At 47.5% G+C, this 26,444-nt stretch overlaps 1 protein-coding gene across 1 annotated transcript; it reads right to left on the bottom strand.

The window, feature by feature from the left end:
* Positions 1-636: 636 nt before the first annotated feature.
* Positions 637-26,438, bottom strand: LOC110517107 (WASP homolog-associated protein with actin, membranes and microtubules). Its single transcript, XM_036981524.1, has 11 exons — positions 25,763-26,438; positions 19,881-20,054; positions 17,464-17,614; positions 16,467-16,636; positions 14,636-14,804; positions 11,697-11,884; positions 10,750-10,836; positions 10,228-10,323; positions 9,704-10,133; positions 7,934-8,091; positions 637-2,545 (listed from the first exon to the last, which is right to left on the bottom strand). Exons 1-11 carry the CDS (start codon positions 26,339-26,341, stop codon positions 2,384-2,386), a joined length of 2,364 nt encoding a protein of 787 aa, XP_036837419.1. The 5' UTR covers positions 26,342-26,438; the 3' UTR covers positions 637-2,383.
* Between the last annotated feature and the right edge of the window lie 6 nt (positions 26,439-26,444).

Below are 26,444 nucleotides of genomic sequence, written 5' to 3'. Positions count from 1 at the left end.
TTGGTCTATGTCCTAACCCCCCTCTCCATATCACAGTAATCCTGGATAGTGCGCTTGTCTATGTCCTAACCCCCCCCCCTCCATATCACAGTAATGATATGTGTATCCTGGATAGTGTGTTTGTCTATGTCCTAACCCCCCCCCCCCCTCCATATCACAGTAATGATATGTGTATCCTGGATAGTGTGTTGGTCTATGTCCTAACCCCCCTCTCCATATCACAGTAATCCTGGATAGTGCGCTTGTCTATGTCCTAACCCCCCCCCCTCCATATCACAGTAATGATATGTGTATCCTGGATAGTGTGTTTGTCTATGTCCTACCCCCCCCCCCTCCATATCACAGTAATGACATGTGTATCCTGGATAGTGTGTTTGTCTATGTCCTACCCCCCCCCCCCCCCCCCCCCCCCCGCATCACAGTAATCCTGGATAGTGTGTTTGTCTATGTCCTAACCCCCCCCCCCCTCCTCCATATCACAGTAATGATATGTGTATCCTGGATAGTGTGTTGGTCTATGTCCTAACACTAAGCAGTAATGATATGTGGAAACTGGAATGATCAATTATTAGTGTGTTTCCCCCATTATAAAGAGAATCTCTCCTGGACAAAACAGTTGTAAAAGTGTCCTACAGAAACCTTACTCAACAACAGTTTATTGGTGAACGACAGCTCGTAATAACTTACAGGTCCCCAAGGCACTTGAGCATAATGACACAACGTTCTCTCTTTAAAATAACACTTACCAGTCGAATGGAAACTGGGTTTGACAGTTTACAATAAAATAATTAAAATCAGTGCACTGGCACTCGTTCATACATCTGGCCATGTTCCAGGCCACCTACATCGCAGTCGCGCACCAAATCTTACATAGTCAATCACTCCTTTCTAGGGAGTTTTTCCTAGCCACCGTGCTTCTACACCTGCATTGCTTGCTGTTTGGGGTTTTAGGCTGGGTTTCTGTACAGCACTTTGAGATATCAGCTGATGTACGAAGGGCTATATAAATAAATTGATTTGATTTGGTTCATTTGTCTAAAAGACGCTGCTTTTGCAGGGCAGTCTGGAACACGGCCTTTTGCATCTCCATGACAACCCGGTCAAACCAAGTGCCATGTAATAACGTAGCATCATTAGAAATACTAGGGTGAAGTTGGGCCCCCTAGACACTGACCCAAGGCCAGTTTTAGATTATTCCCCCTAATGGTTAAAGGTTGGGATTGGGGGGGAGAGAGGAGGCTGATCCTAGGGACTGTTGTGCCTACAGGGGTCAACTTCATCCTACTGTTTTAGTTCATGGTGGTAAACTGGGTAAAGCTCTATTCTGTTCATGAAGGGCAGAGGTCATACTTAAAGGGTTATTTTATCGTCACGGCGATTAATATGGCGTTGTAGGACACAGACTGCACAGTCGTCAACATTTCATTTTTCCTCATCAAAGTAAATGTGCCGGAGTTGGCAACACGAGCTCCTGTTCATTCGTAGATAAAAGCATGAAGCAGAAACAAACAGATAAATGATTTCACCTTCAATGGTTTGTCAGTTATGCTATGCAGGGCGGACACCAGTTCCAACTGGCGCTAGACAAACAAAACATTAAGGGAGATTGTAGTGTAACATGATGACAAACTGAACCGCGTTACACGGTAAGGTCTACCACCTGTTCTATTTGAACACGCTGCAGGGGCCTGCAACCATAGATACAATCTATTCCATTCTATTTCTAGGTCTCTCTCTCTCTCACTCTCACACTCACTCAAGTCCTCAGGCTTGTTTGCAAACGGAAGACTAGACAAGCGTACAAACAAGAATTCATGAAAATCTGGAATCGGTGGGAGCTTTTTAGCCAGATAACAGCTAGTTTCAAAGCTTGGTGAAAAAGAGGCTGTAGCCTTGAACCGTGGTAACAGGTGGTGGATATTTGGGCACAGTGCTTTAGTTAAACATTTACAGGGTGTTTAAGATACGATCTCTTCTCTATGGATCAAGTTTTACGTCAAACAGTAAACCTGCATAATCACACGACTAAACCATTGGCAACATAGTTAACCTATTGATTAGTACGTGTGTGTGTGTGTCTATACAGTGGGGAGAACAAGTATTTGATCCACTGCTGATTTTGCAGGTTTTCCTACTTACAAAGCATGTAGAGGTCTGTAATTTTTTTATCATAGGTGCACTTCAACTGTGAGAGACGGAATCTAAAACAAATATCACATTGTATGATTTTTAAGTAATTCATTTGCATTTTATTGCATGACATAAGTATATCTACATCTTCTCCCCGCTGTATAGACACACACACACACACACACACAACGGCTGTTTTATGGATGTGTCCGTGCGCGTCCGAGTGTCTGTCTGTCCGTGCATACGTCTCCTCTCAGCTGTCCCACTCAGCCGAGGGCGTGTTGTCCCCTCCTCTCTCCTCATCTTCATCATCCGAGTCGGAGGAGACCTTCTTCATCCTCTGCATGGCTGCCTTGATGCTCCTCTGTAGATCCGTGTCCCTGCTGTCCTGGGGCAGGGGCACCGCTGGGACCACCTGGAGGGGACATCACAGAGCAGGGTCATCAAGTTAGCCAGTGGGACCGGTTCAGAGGGCTACCCATCGTTTCAAGTGTTTGTCACGTGCACTACTACTAGTGTTTGTCACGTGCACTACTACTAGTGTTTGTCACGTGCACTACTACTAATGTTTGTCACGTGCACTACTACAGTGTTTGTCACGTGCACTACTACAGTGTTTGTCACGTGCACTACAACTCCTTTCTGGGACAGTTCCAGGGTCAGTAGCTATATACAGGGTCAGTTCCAGGGTCAGTAGCTATATACAGGGACAGTTCCAGGGTCAGTAGCTATATACAGGGACAGTTCCAGGGTCAGTACCTATATACAGGGTCAGTAGTTATATACAGGGTCAGTAGTTATATACAGGGACAGTAGCTATATACATGGACAGTTCCAGGGTCAGTAGCTATATACAGGGTCAGTTCCAGGGTCAGTAGCTATATACAGGGACAGTTCCAGGGTCAGTAGCTATATACAGGGACAGTTCCAAGGTCAGTAGTTATATACAGGGACAGTTCCAGGGTCAGTACCTATATACAGGGTCAGTAGTTATATACAGGGACAGTAGCTATATACATGGACAGTTCCAGGGTCAGTAGCTATATACAGGGACAGTTCCAGGGTCAGTAGCTATATACAGGGACAGTTCCAAGGTCAGTAGTTATATAAAGGGACAGTTCCAGGGTCAGTACCTATATACAGGGTCAGTAGTTATATACAGGGACAGTAGCTATATACATGGACAGTTCCAGGGTCAGTAGCTATATACAGGGACAGTTCCAGGGTCAGTAGGTATATACAGGGACAGTTCCAGGGTCAGTAGCTATATACAGGGACAGTTCCAGGGTTAGTACCTATATACAGGGTCAGTAGCTATTTACAGTGACATTTCCAGTACCATATTTAAAATAGAGCCCCACAGTGCAGTTGTGAACACTTAAAATAAGGGCTGTCTTAAGTGTAGGTGTACCCTGTACCCTGGGTGTACCCTGTACCCTCGGTGTACCCAGTCTTAAGTGTAGGTGTACCCTGGGTGTACCCTGTACCCTCAGTGTACCCAGTCTTAAGTGTAGGTGTACCCTGTACCCTGGGTGTACCCTGTACCCTCGGTGTACCCAGTCTTAAGTGTAGGTGTACCCTGGGATGGCGTTCTGATAACCAAGTCTCTCTCAGACAAGGTGATTGTTATCAATATATTCATCTTCATTTACTCTCAGATTCTAAAATGCTAATTAGCATCAAAATACACATCATGCAAAACTACAAATCCCTGCAGGTCGTCTCTGACACCTTTACTAGCAGGTATAGATCCTGTAGGTCATCTCTGACACCTTTACTAGCAGGTATTGATCCTGCAGGTCGTCTCTGACACCTTTACTAACAGGTATTGATCCTGTAGGTCGTCCTGACACCTTTACTAGCAGGTATTGATCCTGCAGGTCGTCCTGACACCTTTACTAGCAGGTATTGATCCTGTAGGTCGTCTCTGACACCTTTACTAGCAGGTATTGATCCTGCAGGTCGTCTCTGACACCTTTACTAACAGGTATTGATCCTGTAGGTCGTCCTGACACCTTTACTAGCAGGTATTGATCCTGTAGGTCGTCTCTGACACCTTTACTAGCAGGTATTGATCCTGCAGGTCGTCTCTGACACCTTTACTAGCAGGTATTGATCCTGCAGGTCGTCCTGACACCTTTACTAGCAGGTATTGATCCTGCAGGTCGTCCTGACACCTTTACTAACAGGTATTGATCCTGCAGGTCGTCCTGACACCTTTACTAGCAGGTATTGATCCTGCAGGTCGTCTCTGACACCTTTACTAACAGGTATTGATACTGTAGGTCATCTCTATCTGAAACCTTTACTAACAGGTATAGATCCTGTAGGTCATCTCTATCTGACACCTTTACTAGCAGGTATTGATCCTGTAGGTCGTCTCTGACACCTTTACTAGCAGGTATTGATCCTGTAGGTCATCTCTGACACCTTTACTAGCAGGTATTGATCCTGTAGGTCGTCTCTGACACCTTTACTAACAGGTATTGATCCTGTAGGTCATCTCTATCTGACACCTTTACTAACAGGTATTGATCCTGTAGGTCATCTCTATCTGACACCTTTACTAGCAGGTATTGATCCTGCAGGTCGTCTCTGACATCTTTACTAACAGGTATTGATCCTGTAGGTCGTCTCTATCTGACACCTTTACTAGCAGGTATAGATCCTGCAGGTCGTCTCTATCTGACACCTTTACTAGCAGGTATTGATCCTGCAGGTCGTCCTGACACCTTTACTAGCAGGTATTGATCCTGTAGGTCGTCTCTATCTGACACCTTTACTAGCAGGTATTGATCCTGCAGGTCGTCTCTGACACCTTTACTAGCAGGTATTGATCCTGTAGGTCATCTCTATCTGACACCTTTACTAGCAGGTATTGATCCTGCAGGTCGTCTCTGACACCTTTACTAGCAGGTATTGATCCTGTAGGTCATCTCTATCTGACACCTTTACTAGCAGGTATTGATCCTGCAGGTCGTCTCTGACACCTTTACTAGCAGGTATTGATCCTGCAGGTCATCTCTGACACATTTACTAGCAGGTATTGATCCTGTAGGTCGTCTCTGACACCTTTACTAGCAGGTATTGATCCTGTAGGTCATCTCTGACACCTTTACTAGCAGGTATTGATCCTGTAGGTCATCTCTATCTGACACCTTTACTAGCAGGTATTGATCCTGCAGGTCGTCTCTGACATCTTTACTAGCAGGTATTGATCCTGCAGGTCGTCTCTATCTGACACCTTTACTAGCAGGTATTGATCCTGTAGGTCATCTCTGACACCTTTACTAGCAGGTATTGATCCTGTAGGTCGTCTCTGACACCTTTACTAGCAGGTATTGATCCTGTAGGTCATCTCTGACACCTTTACTAGCAGGTATTGATCCTGTAGGTCATCTCTGACACCTTTACTAGCAGGTATGGATCCTGTAGGTCATCTCTGACACCTTTACTAGCAGGTATTGATCCTGTAGGTCATCTCTGACACCTTTACTAGCAGGTATTGATCCTGTAGGTCATCTCTATCTGACACCTTTACTAGCAGGTATTGATCCTGTAGGTCATCTCTATCTGACACCTTTACTAGCAGGTATTGATCCTGCAGGTAGTCTCTATCTGACACCTTTACTAGCAGGTATTGATCCTGTAGGTCATCTCTATCTGACACCTTTACTAGCAGGTATTGATCCTGCAGGTCATCTCTGACACCTTTACTAGCAGGTATTGATCCTGTAGGTCATGTCTATCTGACACCTTTACTAGCAGGTTTTGATCCTGCAGGTCGTCTCTGACATCTTTACTAGCAGGTATTGATCCTGCAGGTCGTCTCTATCTGACATCTTTACTAGCAGGTACTGATCCTGTAGGTCATCTCTGACACCTTTACTAGCAGGTATTGATCCTGTAGGTCATCTCTGACACCTTTACTAGCAGGTATTGATCCTGTAGGTCATCTCTGACACCTTTACTAGCAGGTATTGATCCTGTAGGTCATCTCTGACACCTTTACTAGCAGGTATGGATCCTGTAGGTCATCTGACACCTTTACTAGCAGGTATTGATCCTGTAGGTCATCTCTGACACCTTTACTAGCAGGTATTGATCCTGTAGGTCATCTCTATCTGACACCTTTACTAGCAGGTATTGATCCTGTAGGTCGTCTCTATCTGACACCTTTACTAGCAGGTATTGATCCTGCAGGTCGTCTCTATCTGACACCTTTACTAGCAGGTATTGATCCTGTAGGTCGTCTCTGACGCCTTTACTAGCAGGTATTGATCCTGTAGGTCGTCTCTATCTGACACCTTTACTAGCAGGTATTGATCCTGTAGGTCGTCTCTGACACCTTTACTAGCAGGTATTGATCCTGTAGGTCGTCTCTATCTGACACCTTTACTAGCAGGTATTGATCCTGTAGGTCGTCTCTATCTGACACCTTTACTAGCAGGTATTGATCCTGTAGGTCGTCTCTGACACCTTTACTAGCAGGTATTGATCCTGTAGGTCGTCTCTATCTGACACCTTTACTAGCAGGTATTGATCCTGTAGGTCGTCTCTGACACCTTTACTAGCAGGTATTGATCCTGCAGGTTGAGGGGGGGTGTAATCGGTCCAGAGGGGTTCCTATAGAAGTCATGTAGCAGGGGGTGTAATCGGTCCAGAGGGGTTCCTATAGAAGTCATGTAGCAGGGGGTGTAATCGGTCCAGAGGGGTTCCTATAGAAGTCATGTAGCAGGGGGTGTAATCGGTCCAGAGGGGTTCCTATAGAAGTCATGTAGAGGGTTGTGGCTAACTCCTGCACATTGTCATTGATGTGATGTAACATAGCTTCATGGCTAACTCCTGCACATTGTCATTGATGTGATGTAATAGCTTCATAGCTAACTCCTGTACATTGTCATTAAAGTGATGTAACAGCTTCATGGCTAAGTAACATAGCTAACTCCTACACATTGTCATTAAAGTGATGTAACAGCTTCATGGCTAACTCCTACACATTGTCATTAAAGTGATGTAACAGCTTCATGGCTAACTCCTGTACATTGTCATTAAAGTGATGTAACAGCTTCATGGCTAACTCCTGTACATTGTCATTAATGTAACAGCTTCATGGCTAACTCCTGCACATTGTCATTAATGTAACAGCTTCATGGCTAACTCCTGTACATTGTCATTAATGTGATGTAACAGCTTCATGGCTAACTCCTGCACATTGTCATTAAAGTGATGTAACAGCTTCATGGCTAACTCCTGTACATTGTCATTAATGTGATGTAACAGCTTCATGGCTAACTCCTGCACATTGTCATTAAAGTGATGTAACAGCTTCATGGCTAACTCCTGTACATTGTCATTAATATGATGTAACAGCTTCATGGCTAACTCCTGCACATTGTCATTGATGTGATGTAATAGCTTCATGGCTAACTCCTGCACATTGTCATTAAAGTGATGTAACAGCTTCATGGCTAACTCCTGCACATTGTCATTGATGTGATGTAACAGCTTCATGGCTAACTCCTGTACATTGTCATTAAAGTGATGTAACAGCTTCATGGCTAAGTAACATAGCTAACTCCTACACATTGTCATTAAAGTGATGTAACAGCTTCATGGCTAACTCCTGTACATTGTCATTAATGTAACAGCTTCATGGCTAACTCCTGCACATTGTCATTAATATGATGTGATGTAACAGCTTCATGGCTAACTCCTGCACATTGTCATTAAAGTGATGTAACAGCTTCATGGCTAACTCCTACACATTGTCATTAATGACAATGTGATGCCTGATGCTGACCTTGCGTAGTTTGACCCCAAGTCTGATGGCAGACATTATGTTATCCCTGAGGTCGCCCCCGGAGGGCGCCAGGCCGGGACCAGGAGGGGCAAGGGGCTGGACACGACGCAGCCTGACCTGACCACGCTGTAATGATGCCAACACCTCGTCCATAGAACCTGGAGGGAGAAGGAGCAGGGGAAGACAGGTGGGAGAGAGAGAGAAGAAGTAGGGGAAGAAAGGTGGGAGAGAGAGACAAGGGGGGGAGAAGAAGTAGGGGAAGAAAGGTGGGGAGAGAGAGACAAGAGAGAGAGAGGGGGTGGGAGAGAGAGAGACAAGAGAGAGAGAGGGGGGGAGAAGAAGTAGGGGAAGAAAGGTGGGAGAGAGAAACAAGAGAGAGAGAGAAGAAGTAGGGGAAGAAAGGTGGGAGAGAGAGAGACAGAGAGAGAGAGAGAGAAGAAGTAGGGGAAGAAAAGTGGGAGAGAGAGAGACAAGAGGAAGAAAGGTAGGAGAGAGAGAGGGGGGGAGAAGAAGTAGGGGAAGAAAGGTGGGAGAGAGAGAAACAAGAGAGAGAGAAGAAGTAGGGGAAGAAAGGTGGGAGAGAGAGAGACGAGAGAGGGGGGGAGGAGAAGTAGGGGAAGAAAGGTGGGAGAGAGAGAGAGAAGAAGTAGGGGAAGAAAGGTGGGAGAGAGAGAGGGATAGAGAAGAAGCAGGGGAAGAAAGGTGGGAGAGAGAGAGGGGGGGAGAAGAAGTAGGGGAAGAAAGGTGGGAGAGAGCGAAACGAGAGAGAGCAAGAGAGAGAGAGAGAGAAGAAGTAGGGGAAGAAAGGTGGGAGAGAGAGACAAGAGAGAGGGGGGGAGAAGAAGTAGGGGAAGAAAGGTGGGAGAGAGAAACGAGAGAGAGCGAGAGAGAGGGATAGAGAAGAAGCAGGGGAAGAAAGGTGGGAGAGAGAGAAACGAGAGAGAGAGAGAAGAAGTAGGGGAAGAAAGGTGGGAGAGAGAGAAACGAGAGAGAGAGAGAGAGAGAGAGAGAGAGAGAGAGGAATGGAGAAGAAGTGGGAGAGAGAGAAGAGAGGAATGGAGAAGAAGAGTGGGAGAGAGAGGTGGGAGAGAGAGAGGGGGAGGGAGAAGGAGCAGGGGAAGAAAGGTGGGAGAGAGAAACGAGAGAGAGAGAGAGGAATGGAGAAGAAAAGTGGGAGAGAGAGGTGGGAGAGAGAGAGGTGGGAGAGAGAGAGGGGGAGGGAGAAGAAGCAGGGGAAGAAAGGTGGGAGAGAGAGAAACGAGAGAGAGGGAGGGAGAAAGGCAGGGGAAGAAAGGTGAGAGAGAGGGGGAGGGAGAAGAAGCAGGGGAAGAAAGGTGGGAGAGAGAAATGAGAGAGAGGGGGAGGGAGAAAGGCAGGGGAAGAAAGGTGAGAGAGAGAAATGAGAGAGAGGGGGAGGGAGAAAGGCAGGGGAAGAAAGGTGGGAGAGAGAAATGAGAGAGAGGGGGAGGGAGAAAGGCAGGGGAAGAAAGGTGAGAGAGAGGGGGAGGGAGAAGAAGCAGGGGAAGAAAGGTGGGAGAGAGAAATGAGAGAGAGGGGGAGGGAGAAAGGCAAGGGAAGAAAGGTGGGAGAGAGAGCAGATATGGAAAGAGAGTAGAAGCTGTCAAGAGAGCTGTCACAAGGTGCAGCTACAGTAGAAACTTGTAGAAGACAGAGAGTTTCCCTTTTTACAACAGTAGGATAAATAATGAGCCGGGACAAGTAGCTACTGCATCAGAAACAGACCGTCACTGGAAGGTGGATCATCCTCACCTAGGTTCTGCTTCAGGGTCATTTTGGCAGGGAAGGGTGCAGCCTCTCTCTCACTGAGAGGCATAGGGGAGTCCCCTACCTCTGTCTTACAGGGGGTGAGGGCAGGGAGGGGTGGAGGGGGAGGAGGTGGGGGTAGGGGAGGAGGAGGAGGAGGAGGGGGAGGAGGAGAGGAGGTCTGAGGTGGGGGTACAGCTGTAGTGGGAGGTGTAGTTGGCAGAGGCGAAGGAGGAGGGAGAGGAGGAGTGAAGATTTGGACGGGGATGTCTTTAGGTTTGAGTTTCCTGGGGGTCTTTCTGGGGGCGGCCCCATTAGATGAAGAGGAGGGGCCGATGCTAACGATTGACAGAGGCTGGGGGAGGTCGGAACACTGCGGCTCCCTGGCAGCCATCTTGGATCGTGGAGTCTTCAGGACGTAACTTCCCTGTCGCTTCTACAGGAAAGACAGCAGGAAAACACTTCAGCAACACATCCTTCCCTTTAGTCCCTCCATCCATGAGAGGATAAGTGATGGGTTGACTGATTACCTCTCTGAAGGAGCGGAGTCTGCTCAGGGTTCTCTCTCTCTCCTGGTCCATCCACTCCTTCCTCCTCTCTTCATCCTCTCTCCTCTTCTCTCTCTTCTGGAGGGACACGGAGAGAAATAAGACAAGACTGGTGGAATCAACTGAGATAGTTACCTCACTGCTTTAGTAACATTTTAGGTAGCTATAGAAGAGACCGAAACAGAGAGAGAGACACAGGGAGAGAGAGACAGAGAGAGAGACGGAGAGACAGAGAGAGAGAGAGACAGAGATACAGAGAGAGCGACAGAGAGAGAGAGAGAGAGATCATGTAAACTGAGGATGGTGTCTCCAGTGTGGGTGTTTCCGTGGGTGGGTTTGCCCTCGTTACTATGGTAACTCACCAGGGCTACTCCGCGGTGCTGGGTAAAGGGATCCTTTAAGAGCGTGTGTGCATGTTGTCATGGTAACTCACCAGGGCTACTCCGTGGTGCTGGGTAACGGGATCCTTTATGAGCGTGTGTGCATGTTGTCATGGTAACTCACCAGGGCTACTCCGTGGTGCTGGGTAAAGTGAGTGGAGCTGTGCTGGGCCAGACGGTGCTTCTGCTCGTTAGCCTCCACACACTGATCCTGTAACACCACACACCATGTTACACACACACCATGTTACAACACACACACCATGTTACAACACACACACCATGTTACAACACACACACCACGTTACACACAATACAGACACCACGTTACAACACAGACACCACGTCACAACACAACACAGACACCACGTTACAACACAACACAGACACCACGTTACAACACAACACAGACACCACGTTACAACACAACACAGACACCACAACACAGACACCACGTTACACACAATACAGCCACCACGTTACAACACAGACACCACGTTACAACACAACACAACACAGACACCACGTTACAACACAACACAGACACCACATTACAACACAGACACCACATTACAACACAACACAGACACCACGTTACAACACAACACAACACAGACACCACGTTACAACACAGACACCACGTTACAACAACACAGACACCACATTACAACACAACAGACACCACGTTACAACACAGACACCACATTACACCACAACACAGACACCACGTTACAACAAAACAGACACCACATTACAATACAGACACCACATTACAACACAGACACCACGTTACAACACAGACACCACGTTACAACACAGACACCACGTTACAACACAGACACCACGTTACAACATGAGGCGTTAAGATAGAACAGTCTAAATGTTTAGGAGGAACTTTATTACAGGTTTGTCAGGAAGGGGCACACCCCCTGGTACCTTCTTGTTGTGGAGGTAGGTTAACACACACCCCCTGGTACCTTCTCACTGTGGAGGTAGGTTAACACACACACCCCCTGGTACCTTCTTGTTGTGGAGGTAGGTTCAAACACACACACACACCCCCCAGGGTACCTTCTTGTTGCGGAGGTATGCGCGGCGGGCACATATGTTCCCTCTCTTGGCTTCCAGCTGCTGTAGGCGTCGCCCCAGGTGATTGACAGGTGAGTGGGTGGGGTCTAAAGGTGCAGCTGTCTGTGATAGGCTTTGGAGCTCCTCTGGATCCTCACACACATCATAATACACCACCTCCTCTTTCAGCTCTGAAACACACACCATAACACACCACCTCCTCTTTCAGCTCTGAAACACACACTATAACACACCACCTCCTCTTTCAGCTCTGAAACACACACTATAATACACCACCTCCTCTTTCAGCTCTGAAACACACACCATAACACACCACCTCCTCTTTCAGCTCTGAAACACACACCATAACACACCACCTCCTCTTTCAGCTCTGAAACACACACCATAACACACCACCTCCTCTTTCAGCTCTGAAACACACACCATAATACACCACCTCCTCTTTCAGCTCTGAAACACACACTATAATACACCACCTCCTCTTTCAGCTCTGAAACACACACCATAACACACCACCTCCTCTTTCAGCTCTGAAACACACACCATAACACACCACCTCCTCTTTCAGCTCTGAAACACACACCATAATACACCACCTCCTCTTTCAGCTCTGAAACACACACTATAATACACCACCTCCTCTTTCAGCTCTGAAACACACACTATAATACACCACCTCCTCTTTCAGCTCTGAAACACACACCATAATACACCACCTCCTCTTTCAGCTCTGAAACACACACTATAATACACCACCTCCTCTTTCAGCTCTGAAACACACACTATAATACACCACCTCCTCTTTCAGCTCTGAAACACACACCATAACACACCACCTCCTCTTTCAGCTCTGAAACACACACTATAATACACCACCTCCTCTTTCAGCTCTGAAACACACACTATAATACACCACCTCCTCTTTCAGCTCTGAAACACACACTATAATACACCACCTCCTCTTTCAGCTCTGAAACACACACTATAATACACCACCTCCTCTTTCAGCTCTGAAACACACACCATAACACACCACCTCCTCTTTCAGCTCTGAAACACACACTATAATACACCACCTCCTCTTTCAGCTCTGAAACCTTCTACAAATCTCTGTAGACACAATCTGATAAGCAGACATCTGTCGCTTCCCATCTCCTCTTCCTCTGTTGCTCCCTCTCTCCTTCTCCTTTCTCCCCCTCTCCCTCCCCCCGCACTCCTCTCTCTGTCGCTCCTTCTCTCCCTCCCCCCACTGTCGCTCCTTCTCTCCCTCCCCCCTCCTGTCTCTCTCCCCCTCCCCCCCACTCTGTTGCTCCTTCCCTCCCCAGTCTCTCCTTCACTCCCTCCCCCCGTCGCTCCATCTCTCCCTCCCCCCACTCTGTCACTCCTTCCTCCTCTGCAGCTCCTTCTCTCCCTCCCTCCACACTCCTCCTTGTCACTCCTTCTCTCCCTCCCCCCGCACTCCTCCCTGTCGCTCCTTCTCTCCCTCCCCCCACCGTCGCTCCTTCTCTCCCTCCCCCTCCTCCTCCATCGCTCCTTCTCTCCCTCCCCCCACACTCCTCCCTGTCGCTCCTTCTCTCCCTCCCCCCACCGTCGCTCCTTCTCTCCCTCCCCCCTCCTCCTCCATCGCTCCTTCTCTCCCTCCCCCCACACTCCTCCCTGTCGCTCCTTCTCTCCCTCCCCCCACCGTCGCTCCTTCTCTCCCTCCCCCCTCCTCCTCCTCCATCGCTCCTTCTCTCCCTCCCCCCACACTCCTCCCTCTCTCCCTCCCCCCACTCCTCCCTGTCGCTCCTTCTCTCCCTCCCCCTTCTCCTCTATCGCTCCTTCTCTCCCTCCCCCCACACTCCTCCCTGTCGCTCCTTCTGTCGCGCCTTCTCTCCCTCCCCCCGCACTCCTCCCTGTCGCTCCTTCTGTCCCTCCCTCCACCGTCGCTCCTTCTCTCCCTCCCCCCTCCTCCTCCATCGCTCCTTCTCTCCCTCCCCCCACACTCCTCCCTGTCGCTCCTTCTCTCCCTCCCCCCACCGTCGCTCCTTCTCTCCCTCCCCCCTCCTCCTCCATCGCTCCTTCTCTCCCTCCCCCCACACTCCTCCCTGTCTCTCCCTCCCCCTTCTCCTCTATCGCTCCTTCTCTCCCTCCCCCCACTCCTCCCTGTCGCTCCTTCTCTCCCTCCCCCTTCTCCTCTATCGCTCCTTCTCTCCCTCCCCCACACTCCTCCCTGTCGCTCCTTCTCTCCCTCACCCCAATGTCGCTCCTTCACTCCCCCTCTCCTGTCTCTCCCTCCCCCCTCTATCGCTCCTTCTCTCCCTCCCCCCTCTATCGCTCCTTCTCTCCCTCCCCCTCTATCACTCCTCTCTCTATTTTGCTCCCACTCTTTCACCCTCCTCTTTTCTTTTGCTTTCTCTCTCTCTTTTCATCGGGGAAGAACAATGAAGTGGTAGGGGGGTTGCTGCCTTCCTCTCTCATGTTATAAAAAATACATCTAGACTCTAGAGCCAAGTACTGGAAGCCCTGCCAAGGATGGCAGACAGAAACACACACACACCCTTGGAAACAAACAGTCTTTTCCCCATGGGCAGTAATTAAGGGATTCACATGCAGAAAATCTGCTTTTGTGACATGATTTGTCATCCAGTGACGCAGCAGAAGTAGATATCGATCTAGGGACAGTGGAGGATGCCACGCTGCTCTCCTCCAGACCCTCCTAGCTGCCCCCCCCCCCTTTTAGAGCAGCTCTCCACACCCTCTCAGCACCCTCTCACAGAAATCTGATGTCAACATGTCGGACTGTGAGACTGGCATCTTCAGTCATTTGGAAAAAAAAAACGTTGAACATTTTGCATTGCATTTTGAAAAATCTAAATGTATAGATCTGTGTGTGTGTGTGTGTGTGTGTGTGTGTGTGTGTGTGTGTGTGTGTAACCTACCTTTCATCTGGCGTCGCAGGGTGTCGATCTGAGCGACCAATAGGAGCTCTTCGTTCTTGAGGATCTCAAACTTGGCATCGTAGAGTTCTAGCTGAGCCTCATAGTACTGCATCTCTAGGTTATCTACCGTCTCTGGTCCCCTCTGGTCCTGGCCAGACAGACCTCCCATCTAGGATACAATATAGAACACTATGGTTATAACACTACATAACATAGTACTGAAGCTCTAGATTGTCTCTGGTCCCCTCTGGTCCTGGCCAGACAGACCTCCCATCTAGGATACAATAGAGAACACTATGGTTATAACAGCTCCAGTAAAAGAAATCCCAGAACCACACGGGGGGACCTAGTGAATGACCTGCAGAGAGCTGGGACCAAAGTAACAAAGCCTACCATCAGTAACACACTACGCCGCCAGGGACTCAAATCCCCCTGCTTAAGCCAGTACATGTCCAGGCCCGTCTGAAGTTTGTTAGAGAGGATTTGGATGATCCAGAAGAAGATTGGGAGAATGTCATATGGTCAGATGAAACCAAAATATAACTTTTTGGTAAAAACTCAACTCGTCGTGTTTGGAGGACAAAGAATGCTGAATTGCATCCAACGAACACCATACCTACTGTGAAGCATGGGGGTGGAAACATCATGCTTCGGGGCTGTTTTTCTGCAAAGGGACCAGGACGACTGATCCGTGTAAAGGAAAGAATGAATGGGGCCATGTATCGTGAGATTTTGAGTGAAAACCTCCTTCCATCAGCAAGGGCATTGAAGATGAAACGTGGCTGGGTCTTTCAGCATGACAATGATCCCAAACACACCGCCCGGGCAACGAAGGAGTGGCTGTGTAAGAAGCATTTCAAGGTCCTGGAGTGGCCTAGCCAGTCTCCAGACCTCAACCCCATAGAAAATCTTTGGAGGGAGTTGAAAGTCTGTGTTGCCCAGCAACAGCCCCAAAACATCACTGCTCTAGAGGAGATCTGCATGGAGGAATGGGCCAAAATACCAGCAACAGTGTGTGAAAACCTTGTGAAGACTTACAGAAAACGTTTGACAACAAAGGGTATATAACAAAGTATTGAGATAAACTTTTGTTATTGACCAAATACTTATTTTCCACCATAATTTGCAAATAAATTCATAAAAAATCCTACAATGTGATTTTCTGGATTTTTGTTTCTCATTTTGTCTGTCACAGTTGAAGTGTACCTATGATGAAAATGACAGGCCTCTCTCATCTTTTATAGTGGGAGAACTTGCACAATTGGTGGCTGACTAAATAGTTTTTTGCCCCACTGTATGTTTCTGCATATCGATGTTGGATGAAAAGCTCTGATCTCCAAAATATAAACTTTTCAGGAAATGGAAAAAAACGGTTCTATTTTCCCATTTAAGAAACACAGAGTTCTGAAAGTTGAGATGCTATTTTCTTGTTCCTAGAGTTGTGAGATGTTCAGAATCCAGACTAGTGTTGGTAGTTGACACACGTAGACATACAGCTGGAGGGGTAGCGGTCTGTCTGTCTGGGGAATTCTCTGTTCACACTCAGCTCTATAGACAGATCAAAGACCCGGAAAGAGAGAGCGACAGAGCTACAGACACAGCTACAGACAGAGACACAGCTACAGACAGAGACAGAGCTACAGACAGAGCTACAGACAGAGACAGAGCTACAGACACAGCTACCGACACATCTTCAGACAGAGCTACCGACAGAGCTACAGCTACAGACAGAGACCGAGCTACAGACGCAGCTACAGACACCCCCAGGGAATCTGATCAGATAGGAATACCAATCCAGAGAATGGCCTTTTAAAACACACACACACACTACCTTCTCTCTGATGGTGTGTTTCTTGCGGTGCAGACACATCTCAGTTGCTCTCATGTGTTGCAGGGTCTCTTTAGCCAGCAGGAAACGCAGCTTCTCCAGTCTAGGAGCTGCTGAGGCCCAGGAGGCCTGACCAAAACCACGCTTATCCTCCCCCATCACACGTAGCATACCTGGTCACACAGATCAACCACACAGACAGGTACATTTGGCACAGGGTTTGTTTCCTCTATATACAGCTGAGAGGGTCTGTGGAGAGCTGCTCTAAAGGAGGAGGGGGGGCAGCTGAGAGGGTCTGTGGAGAGCTGCTATAAGGGGGGGCAGCTGAGAGGGTCTGGAGAGCTGCTCTAAAAGGGGGGGGGGGGGGGCAGCTGAGAGGGTCTGTGGAGAGCTGCTATAAGGGGGAGGCAGCTGAGAGGGTCTGTGGAGAGCTGCTATAAGGGGGAGGCAGCTGAGAGGGTCTGTGGAGAGCTGCTATAAGGGGGGGGCAGCTGAGAGGGTCTGTGGAGAGCTGCTCTAAAGGAGGAGGGTGGGGCAGCTGAAAGGGTCTATGGAGAGCTGCTATAAGCGGGGGGGCAGCTGAGAGGGTCTGGAGAGCTGCTCTAAAAGGGGGGGGCAGCTGAGAGGGTCTGTGGAGAGCTGCTATAAGGGGGGGGGCAGCTGAGAGGGTCTGTGGAGAGCTGCTATAAGCGGGGGGCAGCTGAGAGGGTCTGGAGAGCTGCTCTAAGAGGGGGGGGGGGGCAGCTGAGAGGGTCTGTGGAGAGCTGCTATAAGGGGGGGGGGCAGCTGAGAGGGTCTGTGGAGAGCTGCTCTAAAAGGGGGGGGGCAGCTGAGAGGGTCTGTGGAGAGCTGCTATAAGGGGGGGGCAGCTGAGAGGGTCTGTGGAGAGCTGCTATAAGGGGGGGCAGCTGAGAGGGTCTGTGGAGAGCTGCTATAAGGGGGATCTTAATGCTTCATACACACACACTCTCTCTCTCTCTCTCTCTCTCTCTCTCTCTACCTCCAAGGGCTTTGGATGTTTCTATGAAGTAGCTGACTGTGATGTCCTGTATGGAGGAGACTGCATCCTCTCCTCTCCTCCTCCACTCCTCTGCCTCTCTCTCCAGTGCTGCTATCCTCTTAGGACCCAACTCCTCCTCATCCAGAGACTTCTGATAGGGGCCAGGAGAGAACAGAAGAAAGGCTTTACATTCTAGAACAGCCACATCGGGGGGGAGGGGTTAGAACAGCGACATGGGGGGGGGGGGGTTAGAACAGCGACATCGGGGGGAGGGGGGTTAGAACAGCGACATCGGGGGGGAGGGGTTAGAACAGCGACATGGGGGGGTTAGAACAGCGACATCGGGGGGAGGGGGGTTAGAACAGCGACATCGGGGGGAGGGGATTAGAACAGCGACATCAGGGGGGGTAGAACAGCGACATCAGGGGGGTTAGAACAGCGACATCGGGGGGGGGGGGATTAGAACAGCGACATTGGGAGGGGGGGATTAGAACAGCGACATCAAGGGGGGGGTAGAACAGCGACATCAGGGCAGCGACATCAGGGGGGGTAGAACAGCGACATGGGGGGGGTTAGAACAGCGACATAAAACACAGTAAGAGGGACACAGACATACACTACATGGTCAAAAGTATGTGGACACCTGCTCGTTGAACATCTCATTCCAAAATCATGGGCATTAATATGGAGTTGGTCCCCCCTTTGCTGCTATAACAGCCTCCACTCTTCTGGGAAGGCTTTCCACTAGATGTTGGAACATTGCTGCGGGGGACTTGCTTCCATTCAGCCACAAGAGTGTTAGTGAGGTCGGGCACTGATGTTGGGCGATTAGGCCTGGCTCGCAGTCGCCGTCCTAATTCATCACAAAGGTGTTCGATTGGGTTGAGGTCAGGGCTCCTGTGCAGGCCAGTCAAGTTCTTCCACACCAATTTCGACCATCCATTTCTGTATGGACCTCGCTTTGTGCACTGGGGGCGTTGTCATGCTGAAACAGGAAATGGCTTTGCCAAACATTTTGCTAGAATGTCATTGTATGCTGTAGTGTTAAGATTTCCCTCACTGGAACTAAGGGGCCAAAACCATGAAAAACAGCTCCAGAACATTATTCCTCCCCCACCAAACTTTACAGTTGCATTCGGGCTAGCGTTAGCGTTAGCCCGATAGCGTTCTCCTGGCATCCCCCAAACCCAGATTGGTCCGTCGGATTGCCAGATGGTGAAGCGTGATTCATCACTCCAGAGAAAGCGTTTCCACTGCTCCACAGTCCAATGGCGGCGAGCTTTACACCCCTCCAGCCGACGCTTGGCATTACCCACTGTGATCTTAGGCTTATGTGTGCGGCTGCTCGGCCATGGAAACCCATTTCATGAAGCTCACGATGAATAGTTTATTGTGCCGACGTTGCTTCCAGAGGCAGTTTGGAACTTGGTAGTGAGTGTTGCAACCGAGGACAGACAATTTTTACTCGCTTCAGCACTCAGCGGTCCCATTCTGTGAGCTTGTGTGGCCTTTGACGAACTGACTTGTTGGAAAGGTGGCATCCTATGACGATGCCACGTTGAAAGTCACTGAGATCTTCAGTAAGGCCGTTCTACTGACAACGTTTGTCTATGGAGATTGCGTGGCTGTGTGTTTTTTTTCGATTTTATACACGTGTCAGCAATGGGTGTGGCTGAAATACCCGAATCCACTAATTTAAAAGGTGTCCACATAATTTTGTTTACATGTTGTGTAAGGGTTTAGGACAAAACCACTGAAAGTCTGGGTGTCTCAAAACCACGATGAAACAACACAGCTTTTCCCCTTCACGTTTCAAAAAGAGAAATGAGCCGTATTCACAAATTAGTTGATTTGGGCACAAAAATGACATGAACATGATAATAGAATTCAAAATGTTGATTATTTGACTTCTGTGAACGTGACAGAGAAATGTGTCTTTGACCTCAGCTTGGTGACAGAGACCAGAGCAGTTGGATTCTGGCTGTATTCCGCCTTGTATCAAAAACTCATGAGCAGACGGTGTGTCTCTGGTTCACGCCAAATTACAATCAATCAGTGTGTGTGTGTGTGTGTGTGTGTACGAGCGTGGGTTTCTGCGTAGTGTGAGTCGGCGTAGTGTGTGTGTGTATGTGTGTGTGTGTCTCTCCGCCTACCAGTATCTTCATCTGGTAGAGCCCTGCCAGTTCTCTCATGTCTCTGAAGGGAGGGGTGTGTGTGTGTGTGTGTGTGTGTGTGTCTCACTCCACCTACCAGTATCTCCATCTTGTAGAGCCCTGCCAGTTCTCTCATGTCTCTGAAGGGAGAGGTGTGTGTGTGTGTCTCCACCTACCAGTATCTACATCTTGTAGAGCCCTGCCAGTTCTCTCATATCTCTGAAGGGGGAGGGTGTGTGTGTGTGTGTGTCTCTCTCCACCTACCAGTATCTCCATCTTGTAGAGCCCTGCCAGTTCTCTCATGTCTCTGAAGGGTTGCAGCAGGTACTGGTAGAAGGTGGTTGCTACGGTGACCAGGTCCTGGTAGGCTAAGTCCTCCTCGTGGTAGATCTGTAGCAGTAGAATCATTCTGTCTGCACCTCCATGACTCTGAAGGATCTGTCAATCAATCAATACATTCTATTATATTAGGCTAATCAATCAAATTATATTGACACGAAACAGACTAGCGTATTACAGTATCTCACGTTTTTAAAAAAAAATACAAAACATTTATTTGTCAGGTGATTGGCCAGTTCACTTTATGACCTGTGGAACAAACTCCGGCCAACGTCAGGTGAAGAAGTTAAAGTCCAAAGTCACTGACCTGTATGAAGTCCTTTATGTACCAATGAACAACATCCCAAAACTATCCCTTAAGTCTTCTCCCAGAGCTAGGCTAATGCCTTTAGCTCAGTGAACTAACACAGTCCTGTAGCCCACAGATGACCATGGCCTGGTTACTGTTCGTTATGATGACAGACAGATATATAGGTCTTGTTTTATTTATCTCTGAAGATCTATTCCACCACGATTTAGTGTCCCACTGTTCTGGATCTATTCCACCAAGACTTAGTGTCCCACTGTTCTGGATCTATTCTACCACGATTTAGTGTCCCACTGTTCTGGATCTATTCCACCAAGACTTTGATGTGGACTTAGTGTCCCACTGTTCTGGATCTATTCCACCAAGACTTTGATGTGGACTTAGTGTCCCACTGTTCTGGATCTATTCCACCAAGACTTTGATGTGGACTTAGTGTCCCACTGTTCTGGATCTATTCTACCACGATTTGATGTGGACTTAGTGTCCCACTGTTCTGGATCTATTCCACCACGACTTGATGTGGACTTAGTGTCCCACTATTCTGGATCTATTCTACCATGACTTGATGTGGACTTAGTGTCCCACTGTTCTGGATCTATTCTACTACGACTTAGTGTCCCACTGTTCTGGATCTATTCCACCACGACTTGATGTGGACTTAGTGTCCCACTATTCTGGATCTATTCTACCATGACTTAGTGTCCCAGTGTTCTGGATCTATTCCACCATGACTTGATGTGGACTTAGTGTCCGACTATTCTGGATCTATTCTACCATGACTTAGTGTCCCAGTGTTCTGGATCTATTCTACTACGACTTAGTGTCCCACTGTTCTGGATCTATTCCACCATGACTTGATGTGGACTTAGTGTCCCACTATTCTGGATCTATTCTACTACGACTTAGTGTCCCACTGTTCTGGATCTATTCCACCATGACTTGATGTGGACTTAGTGTCCCACTATTCTGGATCTATTCTACTACGACTTAGTGTCCCACTGTTCTGGATCTATTCCACCATGACTTGATGTGGACTTAGTGTCCCACTATTCTGGATCTATTCTACTACGACTTAGTGTCCCACTGTTTTGCTCTAACAAAGAAGAACGGAGCATTCCTTCCTAGCTTGCATGCAGGAAGGTGTTACCGAAGGACATTTACATGTCTGAAGCAGAAGACAATGCTACCGGTCAAAAGGACCCTCCTGAAGTGAAGCTGCTCGGACCCTGAACTGCTGTTTCTGAAGACGGTCTACAGTGACTACAGTCCCGTCCAGTTAACACTTCTTTTGTCTGATCCAGAATCAAGGGAGTTCAAGGGAGAATTATGTAGGGCTTCCGAGCCCCCGAATGTGACTCATTACGCTTTATGTAAAAGGTTGTATTGTCTTCTCAGGAATTCAGCCTTCTCTGTGCTGCTCTCAACCATCCTCATTCTGTCAAACCTCTGTGAAGCTGTCATTACATCCTGTAGGTCTGATATCTAATTGGAGGTTAACTTTACAGTAATGCTATTGGTCAACTCTTGGGGCCTTTTAGGAAATGACCCCCTCTCTTCTCTCTCTCTCTCCCTGTCTGATCTAGAATAATGCCTTGTCATGTTAGTATTGTGTTCATTCTTCAGCTGTATGCCTTGGTGGTGAATCCATTCTTTAGACAGAGTAATTACATATCTGCCTTTGATATGGACAATTAGTATTCCTTTCTCGACCTTTATGACAGTGACTTACTGGGTTTGTAATACTCTGTGTGTGTGTGTGTGTGCGTACAAGAGGTGTCACTACAGTCCCTGGTTCGAATCCAGGCTGAATCACATCCGGCCGTGATTGGGAGTCCCATAGGGCGGCGGACAATTGGCCCAGCGTCGTCCGGGTTTGGCCGGTGTAGGCTGTCATTGTAAATAAGAATTTGTTCTTAGCTGACAATAAATAAACATATGGGTCAAAGCTTTCCTTAATTTTGGGTCAGTCAGTGGTCAGGTATTCTGCCACTGTGTACTCTCTGTTTAGGGCCAAATAGCATTCCTTAATTTTGGGTCAGTCAGTGGACAGGTATTCTGCCACTGTGTACTCTCTGTTTAGGGCCAAATAGCATTCCTTAATTTTGGGTCAGTCAGTGGACAGGTATTCTGCCACTGTGTACTCTCTGTTTAGGGCCAAATAGCATTCCTTAATTTTGGGTCAGTCAGTTGACAGGTATTCTGCCACTGTGTACTCTCTGTTTAGGGCCAAATAGCATTCCTTAAGTTTGGGTCAGTCACAGTGGTCAGGTATTCTGCCACTGTGTACTCTCTGTTTAGGGCCAAATAGCATTCCTTAAGTTTGGGTCAGTCACAGTGGTCAGGTATTCTGCCACTGTGTACTCTCTGTTTAGGGCCAAATAGCATTCCTTAAGTTTGGGTCAGTCACAGTGGTCAGGTATTCTGCCACTGTGTACTCTCTGTTTAGGGCCAAATAGCATTCCTTAAGTTTGGGTCAGTCAGTGGTCAGGTATTCTGCCACTGTGTACTCTCTGTTTAGGGCCAAATAGCATTCCTTAATTTTGGGTCAGTCACAGTGGTCAGGTATTCTGCCACTGTGTACTCTCTGTTTAGGGCCAAATACCATTCCTTAATTTTGGGTCAGTCACAGTGGTCAGGTATTCTGCCACTGTGTACTCTCTGTTTAGGGCCAAATAGCATTCCTTAAGTTTGGGTCAGTCAGTGGTCAGGTATTCTGCCACTGTGTACTCTCTGTTTAGGGCCAAATAGCATTCCTTAATTTTGGGTCAGTCAGTGGTCAGGTATTCTGCCACTGTGTACTCTCTGTTTAGGGCCAAATAGCATTCCTTAAGTTTGGGTCAGTCAGTGGTCAGGTATTCTGCCACTGTGTACTCTCTGTTTAGGGCCAAATAGCATTCCTTAAGTTTGGGTCAGTCAGTGGTCAGGTATTCTGCCACTGTGTACTCTCTGTTTAGGGCCAAATAGCATTCCTTAATTTTGGGTCAGTCAGTGGTCAGGTATTCTGCCACTGTGTACTCTCTGTTTAGGGTCAAATAGCATTCCTTAATTTTGGGTCAGTCAGTGGTCAGGTATTCTGCCACTGTGTACTCTCTGTTTAGGGCCAAATAGCATTCCTTAAGTTTGGGTCAGTCAGTGGTCAGGTATTCTGCCACTGTGTACTCTCTGTTTAGGGCCAAATAGCATTCCTTAAGTTTGGGTCAGTCAGTGGTCAGGTATTCTGCCACTGTGTACTCTCTGTTTAGGGCCAAATAGCATTCCTTAAGTTTGGGTCAGTCAGTGGTCAGGTATTCTGCCACTGTGTACTCTCTGTTTAGGGCCAAATAGCTTTCCTTGAGTTTGGGTCAGTCACAGTGGTCAGGTATTCTGCCGCTGTGTACTCTCTGTTTAGGGCCAAATAGCATTCTAGTTTGCTCAGTTTTATTGTTAATTCTTTCCAATGTGTCAAGTAATTATATTTTTGTTTTCTCATGATTTGGTTGGGTCTAATTGTGCTGTTGTCCTGGGGCTCTGTGGGGTGTGTTTGTGTTTGTGAACAGAGTCCCAGGACCAGCTTGCTGAGGGGACTCTTCTCCAGGTTCATCTCTCTGTAGGTGATGGTTTGTTACGAAGGTTTGGGAATCGCTTCCTTTAAGCATCTCTTTTCTGGATTTGGATAATTAGCAGGTATCATCCTAATTCTACTCTGCATGCATTATTTGGGGTATTCTTACAGAATTCTGCATGCAGAGTCTGAATTGCCATTTTGTTTTATCTTGGTTGGTGAGTGTGCCCCAGACTTAACAACCATAAAGGGCAATTGGTTCTAGAAATTATTAAAGTATTTTTTAGCCAGATCCTAATAATTGGGATGTTGAATTTTGTTCCTTTTCATGGCATAGAAGGCCCTTCTTGCCTTGTCTCTCAGATCGTTCTCTCTCTCTCCCTCTTAAACATCTCCACTCTCTTGCCAAACTAATCCAGCCTCGGTGCTCACCTCACACCCACAGGATTAGAGCAGCATGGTACAGGGAATAAGGAGAGAAGAGTACATTTTGTTCTGCCTTTGAAACATCTTGGTTGTTGTGTATACAGACACTGTACAGGCCTATATTCCTGCACAGGGTTGTGCATGGATAATAGGGAGAGAGAAATCAAATCAAATGTTCTTTGTCACATACGCCGAATACAGCAGGTTACCGGGAAATGCTTACTTACAATACCTTAACCAATAATGCAGTTAAAAAATTAGAGTTAATAAAATATGTACTAAATAAACTATATATATATATATAATTTTTTAAGTAACAATAAAACGACATAACAATAACGAGGCTATATACAGGGGGCACCGGTATTGAGTCAGTGTGCGGGGGTACAGGTTAGTCGAGGTCATTTGTACACAGGTAAAGTGACTGCATAGATAATAAACAGCGAGAAGCAGCAAGTGTAAAAACGAAGTCGTGTTTCTGCCGTTTGAACGTCTTTATAAAGCCTATCTGCTTTAACACAGTTCATACCATGGCATTGTTGAATACTTGTCTCTGATTGGCTTGAAGACCATTCTAGAGCGTGCATTATTTTCCTATAACGCACGGTAATATCAGCACAGTAGAATTCAATGTTCTTACTTGCATGTTCTACTGAGATACTTTTTGAAAACAAAAGTCAAATTGGATGGCAATTTATGAGAATTCAGTTTGGGAAAATGACACTGTGAAACAGTAGGCTACCGGGATCAGTAACCGAAACCCCCGAGCTGACGAGGTAAAAATGTGCCCCTGTTCCCCGGTAGGCTGTCATTGTAAATAAGAATTTGTTTTTAACTGACTTGCCTAGTTAAATTAAAATAATTATCCTAAAACTACTGTCAACATAGAAACAGAGAATGAATGACAGGCTAATGTCCCTGTTTCTAGCCAAGACCTCAGGGGAGAACGCCTTGCAGGGTGATAACAACATGAGTAACAGGAATGAAGCCGGACTGGATAATCAACGGATTGGTCATGTTTTCCTTCTCACGTGGTGTCATATTTCGCAACAATAGTGACGACAGTGACACTGCATCTTTATTAAAACCCCTATGTGAACCAGGGTGGAAGGGCATCTATCCCAGTGTCATGAGGAGATTTAAAATGCCTAAATGTTGGACAGACATTTTTAGGGTTTACTCACAGTGACTTGATTACTGGATAGTGGGGGCATCGGTAAACAGAGTAGACTACCGGTATGCCTCATGGGAGCCCCCTGAGACTGCAGGCTTTTGTTCCAGCCCATCAATGTAGCCTACTCCTGATTCAAATGAGCAAGGGCGTAGGCCTAGTGATTGGTTAGTGCTGGGTTGGAACAAAAGTTTGCAACCCATGTGGCTGGACCAGGATTGAAGAACAGTGACAGGCCACAGCTTGTATAGATCACTAATTCAAATTGGCCTAAACTGAACCACTGTATCAGCAAAACATTTACATAATGTACTGACAAATCATATTAAAAAAATAATCACTCTAAAATGGTTAAATATCACCTTTCTAAGGTGATCCTTAGCCCTGGTGACCTCATCCTGCATGGTTTTCCTCTTGAACTCCTGCATGTTCTCAAAGTACTCCTCGACATCTCGCTCGTCCTGCGGGAAAAGCGAGTCTAGCACTATCTTCCTGCCACAGATATCGATCGCAGTGCTGAAGTACTTCTCCAGCTGACGGCAAGGTGTATCCAGATCTCTCTCTTGATCATCTTGGTTGAACGTCCGATTGCTACCGAGAAAGATCATGTCCCAAATGTTACCCTCCTTGAAGTCCGACAGGTCGGGGAAATAGGGTGCGACGACATCCCCGACCCCTGTAAACTGACGGTGGACATTTTTTAAGTCGTTAACAGAGAAGAGTCCGGCCCAGCTGGTTTCGGTTTCGCAGACAGCAAGCTGGTCTTTGCGCTTCTGTCGCTGGAGAGTTCTGTTGTGACAGGTGACCGCGAACTTGGACTCGATCACATTCCACTGAACGATAAAACCGAGTTTGAACGTCTCGTTTTCTTCGAATATGTTCGTTTTGATGGCGACCCAGCCGTCCAAGCTGTCCAAACGTTCGCAGTCTATGCTATTCATTTTTTTTGTGTGGTAAACATGTAGCTAGCTAGCTAGCGAACTAAAACTTGTATTCCTCTGCCTTGTTTACAACGTCGGCCATTTGTAACGATGACGTAGTATT

This window comes from Oncorhynchus mykiss, chromosome 6, assembly GCF_013265735.2.
Source record: "Oncorhynchus mykiss isolate Arlee chromosome 6, USDA_OmykA_1.1, whole genome shotgun sequence".
NCBI classification, from domain to species: domain Eukaryota; kingdom Metazoa; phylum Chordata; class Actinopteri; order Salmoniformes; family Salmonidae; genus Oncorhynchus; species Oncorhynchus mykiss.
Note: the sequence above shows the minus strand (reverse complement) of the source record. Positions and strands in the feature narration are given on the sequence as shown.